Source organism: Mytilus edulis, chromosome 14 (genome assembly GCF_963676685.1).
Source record: "Mytilus edulis chromosome 14, xbMytEdul2.2, whole genome shotgun sequence".
Lineage (NCBI taxonomy): Eukaryota > Metazoa > Mollusca > Bivalvia > Mytilida > Mytilidae > Mytilus > Mytilus edulis.
In genome coordinates this window covers 54,468,651-54,488,558 of record NC_092357.1, presented here as the reverse complement: position 1 = coordinate 54,488,558, position 19,908 = coordinate 54,468,651, and the positions used below count along the sequence as shown (strand labels likewise).

The 19,908-nt window shown below is 32.1% G+C and overlaps 1 protein-coding gene across 4 annotated transcripts in view; it reads right to left on the bottom strand.

Moving 5' to 3' along the window:
- Nucleotides 1-19,908, bottom strand: part of LOC139503701 (triple functional domain protein-like) — a 267,815-nt gene that overhangs the window by 200,048 nt on the left and 47,859 nt on the right. For all 4 annotated transcript variants that reach the window (XM_071293546.1, XM_071293549.1, XM_071293547.1 and 1 more), the window contains 3 exons: nt 13,744-13,802; nt 4,798-4,913; nt 458-619 (listed from right to left, as the gene is read on the bottom strand). In XM_071293546.1, the coding sequence (XP_071149647.1) occupies nt 458-619; nt 4,798-4,913; nt 13,744-13,802 (337 nt within the window). The remainder of the gene's footprint in view (nt 1-457; nt 620-4,797; nt 4,914-13,743; nt 13,803-19,908) is intronic.

Below are 19,908 nucleotides of genomic sequence, written 5' to 3'. Positions count from 1 at the left end.
ACTTATATTAACCTTGAAACCAAATTTCAGAAATCCTTGTATTGTTGTTTCTGAGAAAATGTGATGAAAATTTTCAAATTGGCTATCATGTGCAAATTCATACAAGTGTTCGGTAAACAGGAAGTTGTCCAGTGATGGATCTGAAAACACATCACACGGTATAGCTGACTTATATAAACCCTGAAACCAAATTTCAGAAATCCTTGTATTGTAGTTCCTGAAAAAAATGCGATGAAAAATATTCATGGGACGGACGGACTGATGGAAGGATGGATGGACAGACAGAGGTAAAACAGTATACCCCCCTTTTTTAAAGCGGGGGTATAATTAGTTGAACACTTTATTTCGTGGTTCAAACAATCCCCAAAATTCAACAAAAATTAATAATTCAAAATAATAATAAATCTATTGGACTACATATATGTATACAGTTTTTACCTGAAAGTTTTATACATACCTGAATTAAGTCTTGTCCTCTCTGTAAAACTTCAAATGTACAATTCTGCATCAAGAGAACACTTTCATTATGAGCCTGTAAGAGTTGTTCTGCTTTACTGCCTTCATTACCAAGTTCCTGGTGTTGAAGTTCTTCTGCCCAAAGCTCTAACTGTGATGACACCTAAAATTAACGAATAAATAACTTAAATTATTAGTAGAATTTCACAACTGGAAATCTTTCGCCTATAGATCTCACAATGATTAACCTAAGAATTTAAATCACAATTGCATAACTCAATCCATTTTTTTCTGCAGCAATTCCTGTTTTGACTATAGATCTAGATGAGACAAGACCTAATATTAAAATCAAATCATTAGCACTTTTTCAAAATTAAAACTAATTTCTATCAATTGTTCCAGTTATGAAGACACCTTGAGAAAAGTTTGAAAGTTGTTGTCTCAACATTTCTAAGTAAAATGCACAATAAATAGAACTTGACTTTTCATATCTTCTCGTATAATACACATAATTGTTTTCTTAACAAAAGAAGTGTTGTCTTTTTTTCTTTGCTTTGCACTTTTTATTATGGTTTTTTTTTTGCATGACGTTTATAAGATTTGTTTCTCTCTAAAAAAAAAAAAGAACTTTAGTTGGTTAGGTGCTTTCTTGTAACTCTCGATTTAGAAGTGTAGTTTTAAGATTTTTTGGCAATTTGAACACAATAATTAAGTCTCTAGATTATTATAATAATACAAGTTATACAAAAATACAGTACTTGTCACAGTTAACACTACTTTACCACTAAATATAATTTTGTTTTATATCTTTTTCAGTATAAACAACTGTTTTGCCAGTAAAACAAAGCTTCTTCTATACTTCATGAATGTTTTTTTTTTTTTTTTTTTTTTTTTTTTTTATGTTTAAAGGAGATGTCACAAGTTATTACTTTCATGCACTTGACCTTAAGATGTAAAGTTTTCTCTCTCTTCTTGCACTTTTATTTTCATTTTGTTAAAGTACTTGGAACCTACATCTTTTTTTTTCATATAAAGATAGCAGATTATTATCCCATAGATGTTATATAAAATATACAGCTTTGTGTATGTGGATAGAAGATTAAGGGGCCTCAGTGGCTGAGCAGTCTAAGAATTTCTGTATTGCTAGTCTGAGTTTGAATCCTTCATGTGGATGGAGCAAGTGACTGCAATCTATAAATAATTGACTAGTATTGAAGGTCAGTGGCACTTCGACTTCCTCCATAAACTAGAGGCTCTAAAGAGCCTGTGTCGCTCACCTTGGTCTTGTGCATATTAAACAATGGACACGGATAAATTCATGACATAATTGTGTTTTGGTGATAGTGATGTGTTTGTAGATCTTACTTTACTGAACATTCTTGTTGCTACAATTATCTCTATCTATAATGAACTTGGCCCAATAATTACAGTGGAAAATATTTTCTAAAAATTAACAAAAATTAATGAAAAATGTTAAAAATTAACTATAAAGGGCAATAACTCCTTAAGGGGTCAATTGACTATTTTGGTCATGTAAACTTATTTGTAGATCTTATTTTGCTGAACATTATTGCTGTATACAGTTTATCTCTATCTATAATAATATTCAAGACAATAACAAAAAACGGCAAAATTTCCTTCAAATTACCAATTCAGGACAGTAACCTAACAACGGGTTATCCGATCCATGTGAAAACATCAGGGCAGATAGATCTTGACCTGATAAACAATCAAACCCTGTCAGATTTTCTCTTAATGCTTCGGTTTTTGAGTTATAAGCCAAAAACTGCATTTTACCCCTATGTTCTATTATTAGCCGTGGCAGCCATTTTGGTTGATTGGCCAGGTCACGTCACACATTTTTTAAACAAGTTACCCCAATGATGACTGTGGCCAAGTTTAGTTTAATTTGGCCCAGTAGTTTCAGAGAAGAAGATTTTTGTAAAAGATTACTAAGATTTACGAAAAAGAGGTTAAAAATTGACTATAAAGGGCAATAACTCCTTCAGGGGTCAACTGACCATTTTGGTCATGCTGACTTATTTGTAAATCTTACTTTGCTGAACATTATTGCTGTTTACAGTTTATCTCTATCTATAATAATATTCAAGCTAATAACCAAAAACAGCAAAATTTCCTTAAAATTACCAATTCAGGGGCAGCAACCCAACAACAGGTTGTCCGATTCATCTGAAAATTTCAGGACAGATAGATGTTGACCTGATAAACACTTATACTGCGTCAGATTTGCTCTAAATGCTTTGGTTTTTGAGTTATAAGCCAAAAACTGCATTTTACCCCTATGTTCTATTTTTAGCCATGGCGGCCATCTTGGTTGGTTGACCGGGTCACGCCACACATTTTTTAAACTAGATATCCCAAAGATGATTGTGGCCAAGTTTGGATTAATTTGGCCCAGTAGTTTCAGAGGAGGAGATTTTAGTAAAAGATTACTAAGATTTAGGAAAAATGGTTAACAATTGACTATAAAGGTCAATAACTCCTAAAGGGGTCAACTGACCATTTAGGTCATCTTGACTTATTTGTAAATCTTACTTTGCTGAACATTATTGATGTTTACAGTTTATCTCTATCTATAATAATATTCAAGATAATAGCCAAAAACAGCAAAAATTAGCTAAAATTACCATTTCAGGGGCAGCAACCCAATAACGGGTTGTCGGATTCATCTGAAAATTTGAGGACAGATAGATCTTGACCTGATAAACAATTTAACCCCCATGTCAGATTTGCTCTAAATGCTTTGGTTTTTGAGTTATAAGCCAAAAACTGCATTTGACCCCTATGTTCTATTTTTAGCCATGGCGGCCATCTTGGTTGGTTGACCGGGTCATGCCACACATTTTTTAAACTAGATATCCCAAAGATGATTGTGGCCAAGTTTGGATTAATTTGGCCCAGTAGTTTCAGAGGAGAAGATTTTTGTAAAAGATTACTAAGATTTAGGAAAAATGGTTAAAAATTGACTATAAAGGTCAATAACTCCTAAAGGGGTCAACTGATCATTTTGGTCATGTTGATTTATTTGTAAATCTTACTTTGCTGAACATTATTGCTGTTTACAGTTTATCTCTATCTATAATAATATTCAAGATAATAGCCAAAAACAGCAAAAATTACCTAAAATTACCATTTCAGGGGCAGCAACCCAATAACGGGTTGTCGGATTCATCTGAAAATTTGAGGGCAGATAGATCTTGACCTGATAAACAATTTTACCTATGTCAGATTTGCTCTAAATGCTTTGGTTTTTGAGTTATAAGCCAAAAACTGCATTTTACCCCTATGTTCTATTTTTAGCCATTGCGGCCATCTTGGTTGGTTGGCCAGGTCACGCCACAAATTTTTTTAAACTAGATACCCCAATGATGATTGTGGCCAAGTTTGGTTTAATTTGGCCCAGTAGTTTCAGAGAAGATTTTTGTAAAAGTTAACGACGACGGACGACGGACGACAGACGACGGACGACGACGGACGCCAAGTGATGGGAAAAGCTCACTTGGCCCTTCAGGCCAGGTGAGCTAATAAAAAGGGACCTCCACAAAATAGCACAACAGTGTTGAAAGTAGCAATAAACACCAACCCATCAATCAAATATTGAAGATTAAGAAAAGTGAGTCATTGTTTAAATTTATAAGTTGGACATTAAGAAACCAACGATTGGTCAATTCAAGGCAAAATATAGGTCTGGGCACACAACAAAACCATCCCAAAGTCAAGACCTTAACCAAAAAAAACATGTTAAAACCACTTAAGCATGATAAGTAGGTTAGAGAAGGGGTCTATTTTTTTATACTAATGTGTATAGATATAAATGTCCTATAATCTCTATACAAATGTAATATATATAAATTACTTTACTGTACAAGTAACTGCATCCAAAAGGCTAAAGAGGTTTATACAATCAGAATATTTTTATTTGTTTTACAATTTATTACCTCTAGTGAATCTCTCTCAAACAATCTCAGCTGTAAACACAAGTCTAGTTTCATTTTGTTTACCTGACTAATGAATCTCTCTCAAACAATCTCAACTGTAAACACAAGTCTAGTTTCATTTTGTTTACCTCTAATGAATCTCTCTCAAACAATCTCAACTGTAAACACAAGTCTAGTTTCATTTTGTTTACCTCTAATGAATCTCTCTCAAACAATCTCAGCTGTAAACACAAGTCGAGTTTCATTTTGTTTACCTGACTAATGAATCTCTCTCAAACAATCTCAACTGTAAACACAAGTCTAGTTTCATTTTGTTTACCTCTAATGAATCTCTCTCAAACAATCTCAACTGTAAACACAAGTCTAGTTTCATTTTGTTTACCTCTAATGAATCTCTCTCAAACAATCTCAACTGTAAACACAAGTCTAGTTTCATTTTCCTTGCTGCCCACAGTTCCTCTAGCTGTGACCTACTTTCATTTAACTGGTGAAGAACACCTGAAAGAAATAAAAAAACACACTTTACATTTTAACTGTATTATTCCATACCTAAATGAATTTTTAATTGTTACTTTCAAAAAAAAGGTTGCAACTACGTAAGGATAAACTTCAAGTTAAGTTAGGGAATTGTTCTATCTTTACCTTGTTGTCATGCTATTTATGAACATTTCTAGCCTTCATACTTTTGGTCTTTAGTCTATACCAATTGCAGAAACATATGTGATGTGGATTGATAAAACTGTTATAAAGAATAAAAGTGACAACACCTAATTTCGAACTTGATCTGTGTTTTGTGGTAATAGACATTGTGTATAAGTTTCATATCATTTGGTTGATACAAGCTAAATCTGAAGAACGAAAAATCAATTTTGGGCATATATACAAGGGTGTATAACTATAAGTCAACAGTATGAATATGACTATCATTATCTTCAGTCCAGCTGACTCAAGACTTTATCATTCTTGTAAATTTTTGTGTAACTTATCTTATTGGCATGAAAGAGTAACAGAATGATACACAATTTGGATATCTGGGACCCTCGATTTGAAGTTCCCAAGAAAAATGTGACTTAAACCTTATGGAGAGGACACACAGTAATAACACAAACCAGTTTACCCTCCTTTCCCTCACCTTCTTTCTTTCTTCTATTTTTAGAAAAATTCAGTGCTCAATATTAAGAGTCTGTGGTAAACTTTTTTAGACTTCGTCTGACCAAAAGAGAAATTTTATCTATATTCTATATTTTCAACTAAAAAATCAAAAAAATTCTGTTTGACCGAATGAACTTTTGTCTGAAATTTTGTCTGTCATACAGAGTATAGTATACACTGTGAGCGCATTTGTTTCTAACCTAAACGATGTAAACGATTACGCGCGTAGTCGTTTAATCCATTTGTTTCTTACATTTTTTGGTCAACGTTGACATCGTTCACGTAAACGATGTACGCGCAAAATAGTAGCGTAGTCGTTGATCGTTTATCGTTGAGACGTGTAAACGATATATTTGTTTCTGCATCTGTCGTTTAAATAATTACGAGCACGTGTTGTTTTCGCAAAGTCCTGGTTATTTATTTCCCGGACTTTTACCTGTTTGTTTACAGTGCGTGAGTGTAATCTATTTCTGTCTGACTACGCGGGTTCGATAAAGTTTATTAAACGATGTATTTGTTTCTAGCAGCTCAACGTTTACTAAACGATAGTCATCGATGACAAAATTTCGGGTTAGAAACAAATGCACTCTGTATATATAAGAGTACAGAATTTACTGGTGAAGTATTTACTATATTTTGCCATCAGTCTGTTCTAATTAGCTGTTAAAAGAACTTTTTAAGAAGTTGTTTACAAGTAATGTGTTATACAAAGAATAAAGCTGCTTTATGCAGATTAGTCAACTTATCCTAGGATTTCCCAAAACCAATTTTGTTTTCTGTATCTTCAAAAATTTTAATACAGAGAAAATTTTGCTCATCATTAATAAATGTGGAAATAGTTGAACTAGAAGCAACAACTATATGTATTATAAAAAAATTTGATGGCCAAATCAAGATTAACCATAGCAGAAACTTAATGAGAAGGAAAATAGTATGATTTCTGCTAATAAAATGGACCATTTGCAAGAAAATATATCGACACATGAACAATTTATGGTGTAAAAATAAACAAGGTATTCTCTCTGAAGCAAATAAATAGTTCATAAGTGCAACATTTAAAAGTAAAGTCATGACTTTGTCAGAAGAAAAACAAGGGACCATTTCAAACTAGTTTTAATACCTAAATTATATCATGATAAAAATATTGAGAAATATCCTATCTTAACTATCTTAAAAATTTGCACTTTTATCAAATAAAAGTGTGATGTAGTATATATAGGCAGCTAAAAAATAATTTTTGGAAAATTTTCAAAAATTCACATCTGATTTTACTGACTGCACGACACATTGGAACAATATCCAGGTTGATGTTATGCCTGCTCGTTACGACATCAGCATCGCAGCAGACTAATTAACCGCTATCTCAAAATAATTCTACGTTCAAGTTTTATGAAAATTTGTAATTTGTTAGCATTATGTAATCCCAGGAGACTTTGCCAATAGTTAATCATCTTTCAGCAAGAAAAAGATTGGGAACTGAAAACTTTTTCTCTCTATGATTTGTATATTCTATCTTTTTATTTATACATAAAATTTAAGAACAAGTAAATAACAAAAATACCAAACACCAAAGTAAATTCAAATCAGAAAGTCCCTCATCAAATGGCAAAATCAAAATCTCAAACATATCAAACGAATGGATAACAACTGTCATATTCCAGACTTGGTACATGCATTTTCTTAGGTTTCAAATGGTGGATTAAACCTGGTTTTATAGCTAGCTAAACCTCTCACTAGAATGCTGCACTCATTTTCATTAGAGGACCCTGATTTTACAAGACAGAGTTCATTTCAAAGATAGGGTTACTATATGGTTATACAGGGTTTATTTGAGATCAAGAAAGTGTTAAAAGATATAATCAAATAATAGTTTGGAAAAACAATTGTTTTAAAAGATATAGTCAGAGTCATAGTCACTACATGCAATCTGTAACTGTTTTATATCTTTTAATCATGGTACATGTTCATTGAGCTAGTATGTCTATACAAGTGTGTTTATATGTTGTATGTTTGCTTTTTTCTCATATTATTTTTTTTTTTTTTTTTTTTTTTTTTTTTTTTACTTGTATTGTATACATGTATATGAGGGCCTCAGGGATGATTAGTTATTGTGACTAACTGTGCTTACCCTCTTTAAATAAAGAATTTATTATTATTATTATTCCCTAAAGTAAAAAGAGGTCACATGCTTTATTAAAAAAAATTCATATCATTTGAATACTAATTTTCATAGCTCCATGAAAAGTTGCTATCCAGAACATTTATAATTTACTTCTATCAAAATTTGCTGTAAAATAGTTTATTTAGGGGAAAAGAGAACTGTGGAAATAAACATGTAAAACAGAAAAAAATTGCACTAGAAATAGCAAAATTTAAACTTTACAAAAATTAACCACTTGACATAGTTCATGTAGTATGGAACAATTATATTGAAATCAGGAAATTTGAAAAATTCATGGTAAGCCTTATGAAATGGTTTAATTGAAAATCATTTATTCGATAACTGCAGTACCCATATTTAGACTATTTTATTTATTTTGTCTGTTTAGTTCACACATCATTGTAAATATAACGAAATTTTATGAGACTGTCATCAAAGTGAGAGGTTTAGCGCTTTAAACCCAGGTTTAATCCACCATTTTCTACATTTGAAAATGCCTGTACCAAGTCAGGAATATGACAGTTCTTTTCCATTTGTTTTTAATGTGAATTGTCATTCATATTTTTGTGATTTTACTTTTTATTCCTGTTCCTTTAATTTTAGTGTGTTTTTGCTGTGCATGTACTGATTTTGCGTCAAGAACAAATACCCCATATCCTTTTTCTATCATGTATTATCAGCAGGATTCAATAAATGGAACATAAAAGGATTGACCTATCCCATAATTCCACATAAACAAGCATCCCATGATGCAAAGTTTTCATGTTTTAAGAAGTTAAACTATAACATTGCTACAGCATTTAATCAAAGTGGCTTTAAAATTATACAATAAAACTTCTTTGCACAAAAATGTATCAAAGCATTTAATTTGGTAAATAATCTAAATTCTTATGAGATGTGTACAACTATAAGTTCCATAAAGATTGGGAAATGAGAAATTCAATTGATTTACAAGTTAATGTCTTAACTTAAAAATCATATCAACAGGAAAGTCAATGAAAAGGCTTTAGGTGAGTTACATATTAAGCGAAAAAATGCACAAAAATTCCAGTGGTCAGGCACATCTATAGAATTCATCCAATAATAGTGCATATTGATATAAATTACACAACGATTTCCATAGAGGGCTTATGAAAGGCTGTGAAAGCTTTGAATTTCAAATTTTTTGGCCACGAGCATCACTGAAGAGACATGTATTGTCGAAATGCGCATCTGGTGCAAGAAAATTAGTACCGTTAATTTTATTACTACCACTGGGTCGATGCCTCTGCTGGTGGACTATTAGTCCCCGAGGGTATCACCAGCCCAGTAGCCAGTACTTCGGTACTTGCATGAAAATACAGATTTTTTGTGTTATTAAAATTTGCTGCTACAAAATATTAGAAATTATTTTAAATTAAGGAATGTATCTCCCTCATGCAAAGCTCTGATTCCTTTCACGGATTTGGCTATACTTTTTGGACCTTTTGGATTATAGCTCTTCATCTTTTATATAAGCTTTGGATTTCAAATATTTTGGCCACGAGCATCACTGAAGAGACATGTATTGTCGAAATGCGCATCTGGTGCAAGAAAATTGGTACCGTTAATTTTATTCACATGCCAAAATGTAGACCCAGATCCTTTGAAATTTGAAATTTTCTTATTCCCCACCCTTCAAAATTCATGACCACAATCTTTCCCTTTTAAACACACTTCTAGAGAAAACACTGTTGTATCAGAAAATATACAGTGTCAGGGGAAATTTTTCATTTATCCAGAATACTGATAGTGAATTTGAGGGAGGCTTCAGTCTATTAATTCTGCTAATTAATTACATGGACTGGAAAAAACATTTTAAGAAAAGTAAAACATTATTTCATGACCAATTAACCAGCTGACTTATAATCCTAATGTTATTGTTGTCTTCTTTGAAGTTCACCAGACTAACTCATCATCAAATTACAATAGACAACAACAACTTTCCTATGACTGAACATCTGGACAACCACTTACTTACATACCATAGCATTAAGGTAGGTTAATGATTATATGGAAAGAATATTACCCCATCAAAGTATTTATATATGTCACAAAATTGGAAGCCAAATTAAACCAAAATATTTGTTGCTTCTCCAATGTAAATATGAATTATGAAAAAACTTGGTGGATAAATTTCATCTACCTAATTTATTATTAATCAATTATATTTTAGACAGCAACCCAATCACATACAAAAACATACCGGTACACATATCAAGAAGTTATTTGCATCAATGCAATAATGTGGCCAATTAACATATGAATTATTAAAAAAAGATGTTGGGTAAACATCAATAAGACAGCAACCTAACCACAAACACACCAAAAAATCTAGCAGTTATATAATATGTGTCATTGCATTGCCTTCTCGTTAACCTAGCGATACTTGAAATATGTTTTTATTCATACAGTAACAGATATTGGTTGAAACAACAGGATTTTACTAACACCTGCATAACCTGTAAGTTACAAGATGCCAAAACAAAGGTGTTGCCATCTTATGATCTAAGCATTGACCCTATTTCTTTCTTTTTTTCAGCAGGTTAATTTTCTGTTACAAATCATGATGTATTGTGTTATGTGTACATGTTATGCTGCCCATCAAGGGCCTTTGATTGGAATAATAAAATATTCTTATTCTTTAAACTTTTAAAAATACTGTTAAAACATATAACACCTTAAGTTCTGTAACTATTTTTTCTTTAAATCCTATTTAATGTTAAATCAGTACTGCTTTTTGTCACTGACCATGCATTCATTTACATGATTACATTTTTTAACAATGTCATAGAGTACATTTTAGTTATTTTGCACCTGACTTGACTGATAAGTCTAAAACTAAATAAAATTGGATTGGAGTTTCTCTTCTTATAAATTCTGAGAAGCATGACTGCAAAATAAGGCAAATTGAAACTTATCAAATAATCCTATCATAAAGAAAAAGTAGGAATAATAAAATTGAGAATGGAAATCAGAAATGTGTCAAAGAAAGAACAACCCTACCAAAAGAGCAGAAAACAGCTGAAGGTCACCAATGGGTCTTAAACACAGCAAGACATATTTATTCCATATTGAAATATTTTAGTGGACTTTTCTATATGAATTGGATTTTGAATAAACAGTAGTATACCGCTGTTCAAACTCATAAATCCATGGACAAAAAACAAAATCTGGGTAACAAACTAAAACTGAGGAAAACGTATTAAATATAAGAGGAGAACAACGACACAACAATACAGTGTAACACACACAGAAACGGACCAAGCATCAGACAAAATCCCACGAGAATATCAAATATAACACATCATAATATTTTTCACTTGAAGAAATAGGATAACCACGGCCCTAAACATCATGCTATTATACATATAATGTTATGGTAAAATGTTTGATGTACCATTGGTATTGGCTGGTTTTGGTAAATAGTAGTCATTAAAAACATTTATTCTTAGAATATAGGCCTTCAAAACAGAGCAAAAGCTCATATATTTCATTTCAAGTTCAAGGCACCATTGTTTGTTTTGATAAATGCTCCCATTAAATATTAATAATAAACAGATAAAATTCTGTTTTATTCTCTGAAATATACTATCAGCATTTATTTGGGCATTGACTCTTAACAGCATACATGCAGGAGTGGAGAGAGTACAATCTCAAGCCAACTTAGTTTTACTGTATTGACAAATGTGTTACCAAACATCAATGTTATGAGGCATCTGTTAATTGTGTTTTAACTGACAGTACTGATTGATAAGTACATAACACACTGATGGAAATATTACATATCAGATGAAGGTGAGGTAAAAGTTGGTTTTACAGTGCTGGGATAAAACAATTAGAACACTTAGTGGGTCTCATTGGGGTTTAAGCGTGACGCGGGATTGCCGATTTTTTGTAAGCGTGATACGTGAAAGTCAAATTACTGTGTCAAGAAAACGGGAAATGAGGTCTTGCAGGACCCGGGAAATGACAAAAAAATGAGAATTGCTTACGTACATAGTGCAAGCGGGATACGGGAATCTGACAAAAACAGTATCGGGGATTGGAACCACCCCCCAAAGAGACCCCCCACTTAGTTGACTGAGATTCATCAATAAGAAAGTGGTATGATTGCCAATGAGACAACTATCCAACCAGTGGCCGGTCCAGGGGTGAGGGTTCTGGGAGTTGGAACCCTCCTCTTTCTATGGGACGATCGATGCATTTGAATAAGGACATATGGTTGAAACCCACCCACTTTTAAAATTGCTAGATCCCCCCCTTCAAACTATGTTCAGATGTTGAGGATTTAAAGGCATTGTTGGCAACATTTCTGCAGCAATGAGCAAAACCCATACTATATAGTCAGCTTCATTTATTTATTAAATTCCTTTAATCTTTCACCCCTATGTATAAAGGGTCTTTTCGTTCTTTGGTGTGAAATTAACATTCATGAAACAGAACATAAAGTGAAATTGAGATTAATGCACAATTATCCTAACTTCTATATGATAAAAGATGTATATTCATGAATCTCTGCCAAATTACCCCTCTTGTTTATAGTATCTTAAATCTCAATAAGATACTAGCACAACAAATACTTCTTCATTTGAAATCAATTCATAGAATTGGATTCAAAGATTGATGAAAATATCATATATTGGTTGAAGGTTGGGTAAAAGTTTGCTATTCAACTCTAGAAAACTTAGTTGACTGATGTTTATCAGTGTTTTTAATGTGAAATTTCTTTCATCTTTTGACTTTATATTTAAAGGTCTTTTTGCTCTTTGGTGTGAAATTTACATGATTGTAACATATCATAAAGTGAAATTGAGTTTATTACACAACATCCTTATATTTACTTCTATATGATAGAACTGTGTGATGAAAGTCTGTCAAATCATCCCTCTTGTTTATTGTATCTATAATCTCAATAAGATACTAAACCAACAAATACTTCTTTATTTAAAATCAATTCATCTTTATATACATAGAATGGATAGAAACATTGTGCCTTTTTATAGCTTTTATTTGATTGGATTTAAGAATTTTTAATCAATCATTAGGAATTGGTTTGGAATTAAGGAAAACATTATCAGGGAACTAATTCATAGATGCTTATGGCGAGAACCATAAAATTATCTAACTTATGTGCATGATGTGTAAACCAAACAATCCAGACCAGTAAATCTACGGCAGGCCAATTTGAAGCAGCAATAGCTAGCCTTTGTGGCAGATATTTCCTCTCTTGACTTATGATTGCCTGTGATTAAGGTTCTGTTACTTTTACCAGAAGATCAATTCAAAGGATATAATGGTCCTTACAATTCTCAGGAAATGCTTGTTAAGGAAGACCATTGTTTAAAACCCTTACCTCAACATTTTGTTCTTAAGAGTAGAGTGTTTCCTCAAGCAAAATTAAAAGCAGACAAGTAGACTCCTTCTAATGGCTTAAAAGACTCTATTTGGTGGGGTTTTTTCAGTATCTAAATTTTTTTTATAAATCACTTCAAAAGCTTATAACAAGATATTAAATTTGGTGAACAAAATTGTAAACATTTGTAATATGTACATTAACATGTACTACAATCAAAGCTTACAAAATGGTAGCCCAAACCATTGTGTTCCGTTCAAAGTCCAAAACTTATCCAGATAAAAAAATTAAATAAAAATGTAGCAGCACAAATGCAATATATGTTTAATATTCTGAAAATGATTGAGATTTTTCAGATAAATGGTTTTGGAGAAGTTGTAGATACAAAATGGGTACCCCTTACCTTCCTTAACCTCGTAAATCTTATATGATTTGCTGAGGAGCATCCCAAAAGTAATTTGGATAAAAAATAAAATGGTTTAACAATGGCATTATAAGGTGAAGGTTATTTGAAAGTTCAATACAATTCTGATAAGGGGTATAGGAGTGGTGGGTATATAGAAAGTCAGACAAATGGATGCACAACCCCTTACATAATAAACCAGGCATTTTGTGATCATCGAGACATCTTTTCGACTTACCTTCTATATGAGTGTAGTCTGGGTTCTGGTTGATCCTATCTGGTTCCGTACTGAAGACCCTGTGAAAAAGATAAACCATAAAGTCAAAGAACTTCATACAATAGATTGTTATGAACAGTATTATATAAGCTAATATTCGTAGTATCCAGCTTGCTATCAGGAGAAAGGCCAGCACAAATCGGGCAACAGTCATGATAAAGATCATGTTTGTGTGGTCTGGCATGTTGTCAAACAATTTTGCCCGCTGTTGGGCAAAGTTTCTGGAGGTAATGGATGAATTTGAGGACGATGATGTCATACGACTTCTTCTACGAAATCGCCTCATTGTCAAAATTTCCTTCAAAAATGTATTAAGCTACTAAACGTTATTTGAAATAACCAACAAATATGTACATCCAAGAAAATAGAAAAATATGTTTTGTTTTACATTCTGTAAGTCACATGATGATCACATGACTACACTAAAATCTACTTCCTGACGTCTGCAAATCTATAACAATCACCTAAATGCATCTTTCCAACTCATAGCAATCGAAACACCAATAACTTCACATAATGGAATTTAGTTGCATGGAAAACAAGTTGTGTCATTTTGTAAATGGAATATATTTCCCTTTTTCACAAAACAAAATACATGATTATGTTGTATAATCCTTCTTAGTGAATTAATCCAAACTTCTGAATTGTAAGGCACTTAGAATAAATTCAAAATGAATTATCGGAATTTAAAACAGCTTACTAAGTCACTTAGTTAACACACTAAACAATTAATTTCATAACAATGATTAATCTCTCTGCATTTCCTTAATCTCGTATTTAACAAATACATGTCCTCTTTTCAAAAACACGGGATATCCTTTCTATTTTCTGAAATTTCATTTCAAAATACACAATATTTAATCATAAACCAATTGAAAATTGTCCTCACTACTGGACATATATATAATGATTTGTTTCCTCATTAAGAAGTATGGACATTCTAAGCTTCATCACAATTAAAATATTTCTCACTCAAGTATGCAATTGACTTTCTATTTTTAGAATTCCACGTTGGGGTTGAAAATCAATACTGTAGTAATATTTCATATGTTTCCTATAATTGATCCAATTCAATATTTAATTGATATCATATAAAGATCACAAACAGTTAGAACAATCTGACCCACTCTCCGCAGTATAATGAAACACAAAACACTCAAAATATCAACTTTACCCACGAAAGATCGTATGTATCTAATTATATTTCCTCCACTACAAATAATCCTTTACATAACAAAATTTGGTTGCCGTAAATTACAGGTTATAAAACTGTTTAATTTATCACACTTTAATTTTTCTACGAGTTATAGTATTTATGAATGGTATAACATGAAAAATACATTCCCAATTTCATCAGAGTCCTCATGAATAAAAAAGTTCAGACTCCTAATTATCCATTTGGATAGAATTGTATCATTCTACCATACATTGTAATATTTTCTCTCAGCTTTATTACATGATCTCATAGCTCTCTAGATGAATATAATTCACATCAATATTTATAAAAACATGCCTTCACCAAGAATACTATACATCACTAAGGATGCAGAAGTTATCTATCTATTTCAAACTTTTAAACTGGTAAATCTCACTTCTTCATCTTTCTTGATGCACTAATTTCACAACTTGGCTCTGAGCACAAAAGCACAAATAAACAAACACTCGGCAATTGGATAAAAGAGATGTTCATTTGTGTTAAATTGCCACATCTATCACCACAAAACATTTTCATATTAATTCATAATAATATCATTAGGAAAATACAGAAATCTATACCAAGTAACGTCTAAGGAATGTACACAACAGAAGAAAATGTGTTACATTTCTTGGTGGTTTTTACTTTTTGATCAATATTTAGCCTACAAGTTAAATCAAAAACATTTGACTGATTCAGATTCAACTGAAGCAGGTTTAATTTAAATTCTTATTTTCAATTCTTCGTTGGGATAATGTTTCATCAAATTGTATAAATTCCAGGTAAGAAATTATCTTCTGCTCTTCAGTCAATCAAGGTCAATCAAATGTTTGATTCTAAAGCTCATCATTATGTAAGCATAAACTGCCACTTGATACAGATGAGTAACAGGTATCACCATCTGGTTGCAGAATCATGTTTTCATGCAGAATATCAATTAATTTCTTTTCAATAAAACCACAAACTTAATTGAACAAAAATTGCTGAAGTGTTATTTGCACATTTATATCAATAATTAACTTCACAATCCTTCATGGTATTTAGATTTTAATGATTGTCAAACATTTTCTTACTCCTCTTTTTGATCCCATCTTTATAAGAATGTCTATGCCTACTTAAATGTTGATCTCTAAATTCTTTTTACATTTATTTCATACAACTTTTTTGAAAGAGGTGAATATATTTATACAGCTCCAGTAACCCTGTCCAATAATTTAAATTGTTCATTCAAAAGCATACCTAACTTCCCATATTTTTTTCATCAGTATATTCATAAAACATATATTTGTATAACTCTCCAACACTGACTTTTCCCAATTACTTTTTATGTATGTTTGTACACCTTTACACTTCAGATAAAATATTTGTCATGTAAATAAAACGTAAGTATTGTCGTCAACCCTTATATAAGTAATATAAGATCGACTTCTTAGGTTGATTACTATTTCTATGGGTAATAGAAAAAGAAAATGAAAGTATGTTAGGCCAGATAAAAATATGATGATTTATGACCTAGCCCACATATCACAACATGGGTTATAGTAAAACATAAGGATTATATGTCTATGGGGCAGCAATCTGATGACGAACATTTACAAGGGCACTTGGCAAACTACAGTCTCCCACAAAAGGGGTTAAAGTCATAAAACTTTGCTTAGTGCTAAGAGCACAAACATGGTGCTGGAAACAAGGAAAACCAATATTTTGATTGGTTGATTTCAGTGTAAGAGTACAATCATCTGATTCCAAAGTTTTATGACTTTGAAGCTAGGAGTGTCCATATTTAGCTTTAAATCCACAAGTCTATAAAAGAAGCAAACAAATTGAACAAAAAAAGTAAAAAGCTCACACTTAATCTCCGAAGACTAAAGACATAATTAAGACATGACAACCATAAAATGGGACAAACAAATGGAAGTTTTTAACTACCTTGACTGGCTATACAGCGGTCGGTAAAATGGGACAAGAATATTTTTATCCTGGGCTCCTTCAAGTTGATTGGCTTGAATATTTTCCAAAACTTAAGTTCTAATTGGTAAAATTATCTGCCTTTTTTTTCTTTAAGATTCAACATTTTGCATGTCCATCGTAATTCACAGAATTGTCCGCATCAAAAAAAGAATCTTCAGGTATTTACTACTTGGTAAGACACTCAATCTTATACAATTCGGTGTGTTATTAACATAAGATAGCTCACTGCTTAACACAGAAATATATTTACTGGCCTATGTCCATTCATGCAAACAATTACAGGTAGATAATAAACCATCAGGTGTGCTATCCTATCACAATATATATCTGTTTGATGTATTAGGTACCAGAAAATTACCCCCTGAACATCACACAATTAGCTTTATAAAGGATCTCTGTCTACTTATACCTATGTATATCTACAGAGTCACATTAGGAAGAGCTTTTAAAATATACCTGGTACAGTTAGCAAAATCATGGCTTTTAATACCAATATACAGTATGAAACCTAAATGGAAAGATCCCTGGACTGCCTAAAGTAAAGGAAAAGTGATAATTTTCCATTTATTTAAGAATTGAATGCTTCTTTTTGTAAATTTATTGGGGTGTAAAGGTGTTGACCAAAGAACATTTTGTATGAAGCGCTGAAGTTTTTCATTCTAAAAGTGTAACCCGATTAATAGACTGTTAACTACTAATTCCACAAGATTCTATGAATAGACTGTAGACCACTGGTTCCACAGACCCTAAATCTTACTGTAAAACACAGTATCCACCAGAATCTATAAATAGACCATAAACTGCTGATTCCTAAGAGCCTAAAAATAGATTGGCAACCACTGTTCCACTAGAACCTATTCATTTCCAGACAACCTACACAGTAGCCAATTCTCTAATGTTATATGAACATTCTACTGATGATCTCCTTATGACTAATCAGTTTCTCTCCCACATTTCTTTGAAAATTACATAATACTGTAATAATTTTCTGGTAATAATATTCGTTTGATGTGATGATTGTCAAATAAACAACACCCAAGGTAATACACAACTGTAATAGAATGTCATGAAACCTTAAACACAATCTAATTTACTGTCAAAAAATATTAGATGATACCAAACTTGCAATAAAAATTTAAATCTTTTAGTCGACAAGGAAAAGACAACACCATTGCCAAAGAAAAAGAAAGAATATGAACAAGGATATAAGGTTGACCTACAGTAGTTAACATCTTAATTTTATGTCCACAAAATACCACACCAATGGACAACATGAACACCCAACTCCGACTCTAAATGCAAGATTTTCTCGCTGCGTTGATGATTCATTGGTGGCCTGGGGCTGTTTTCTGCTCTTTGGTCGGGTTGTCGTCTCCGGCATATTATATATTTCCATTCTCAATTTTTGAACTACCATAAGTACTTTATACAACATTTTTTTTTGTTGCATATTCTGCAAACAAGACTTAACTTTGGAAATAGAACTTCAGATGAATGAATGACGAACCAATACCAATATTGTACAGCAAACAATTACAACTGATCATTTTTATGTGCTAAATTCAATTATCTCGCAGGTCAACATGAGGTCAAATGAGCAATTCCAATAATTATTGGTCAATCATATTATCGCTAAGGAATAAAATTAATTAGCTATATTAACTTAATCAATTATGTCCTGGTGTGTTTTAAAGATGACTGGTTTTATTTCATTTACTCTGTCCATCGGCATGTCAACATAAAAGGTCAAAAAGAGGTCTTTCTCTTTTAAATGATTTATGCTGGTCAATATGATGTCGATTTATCAGGAATGGAATAATTGTCAAGAATTTAACTGTAGCATTAAATTGACAATGAAAATGGGGAATATGTCAAAGAGACAACAACCCAACCAAAGAACAGACAACAGTCGAAGGCAACCAATAAGTCTTCAACACACCAGGAAATGGTTCTCAGCTGGCCCCTTAATAAAATTGTGTACTAGTTCAAAATTGTACATCTTTTCACAATTTATTCTCTTACAAGATAGGAAATTTAATTCTCTTACAAGATAGGAAATTTAATTCTCTTTAATACAAGATAGGAAATTTAATTCTCTTACAAGATAGGAAATTTAATTCTCTTACAAGATAGGAAATTTAAGGGGAAAGGGTATTTGGGGAGGGGATGGATTGTGTTAGGAAGGGAAACTTAATCTGAATATGAAGTAAGATATATATACAATATTAAGTCAATGTCAGAAAAATTTCAACTTTTTTGTATGAGGCTGAGAAACTGGGCCAGGGGAAGGGTGAGGTTCTACCGAGCCTTTCCCCAGTTTTGCGCTGAGTACAAAAAAGTTGATATTTTTCTGACATTGACCTAATATTGTTTTTATACTGCAAATTTCAAACTTACTTTCATCCCTTAATGAACCCCTGACTGTGGAAAAAGTGTTCCATGATGAAATTGACATTGCATAAAATATAGCTGTGTTACTATATCTAGTTGCAGTATAAAAGGTACTGGTACATGAAAAAGGGGCAATGTAGCAGAAACATATTGCATCTGATAGCAACAAAAGAAACACTGACTAAATAAATGAAAGACTTAAACAATCAAACAAATCAATCAATCAACAAGTGAAACTGCGAGCTACTGCTCACTGATGATACCCCCGCCGCAAGTGGATAATATTAATAGTGTAAAATATGCAAGTGTTCGGTAAACAGGAAGTTGTCGAGTGATGAATCTGAAAACGCATCACACGGTATAGCTGACTTATAAAAATCCTGAAACCAAATTTCAGAAATCCTTGTATTGTAGTTCCTGAGAAAAATGTGACGAAAATTTTCAACTTGGCTATCATGTGTAAAATCAGACAAGTGTTCGGTAAACAGGAAGTTGTCGAGTGATGAATCTGAAAACGCATCACACGGTATAGCTGACTTATATAAATCCTGAAACCAAATTTCAGAAAT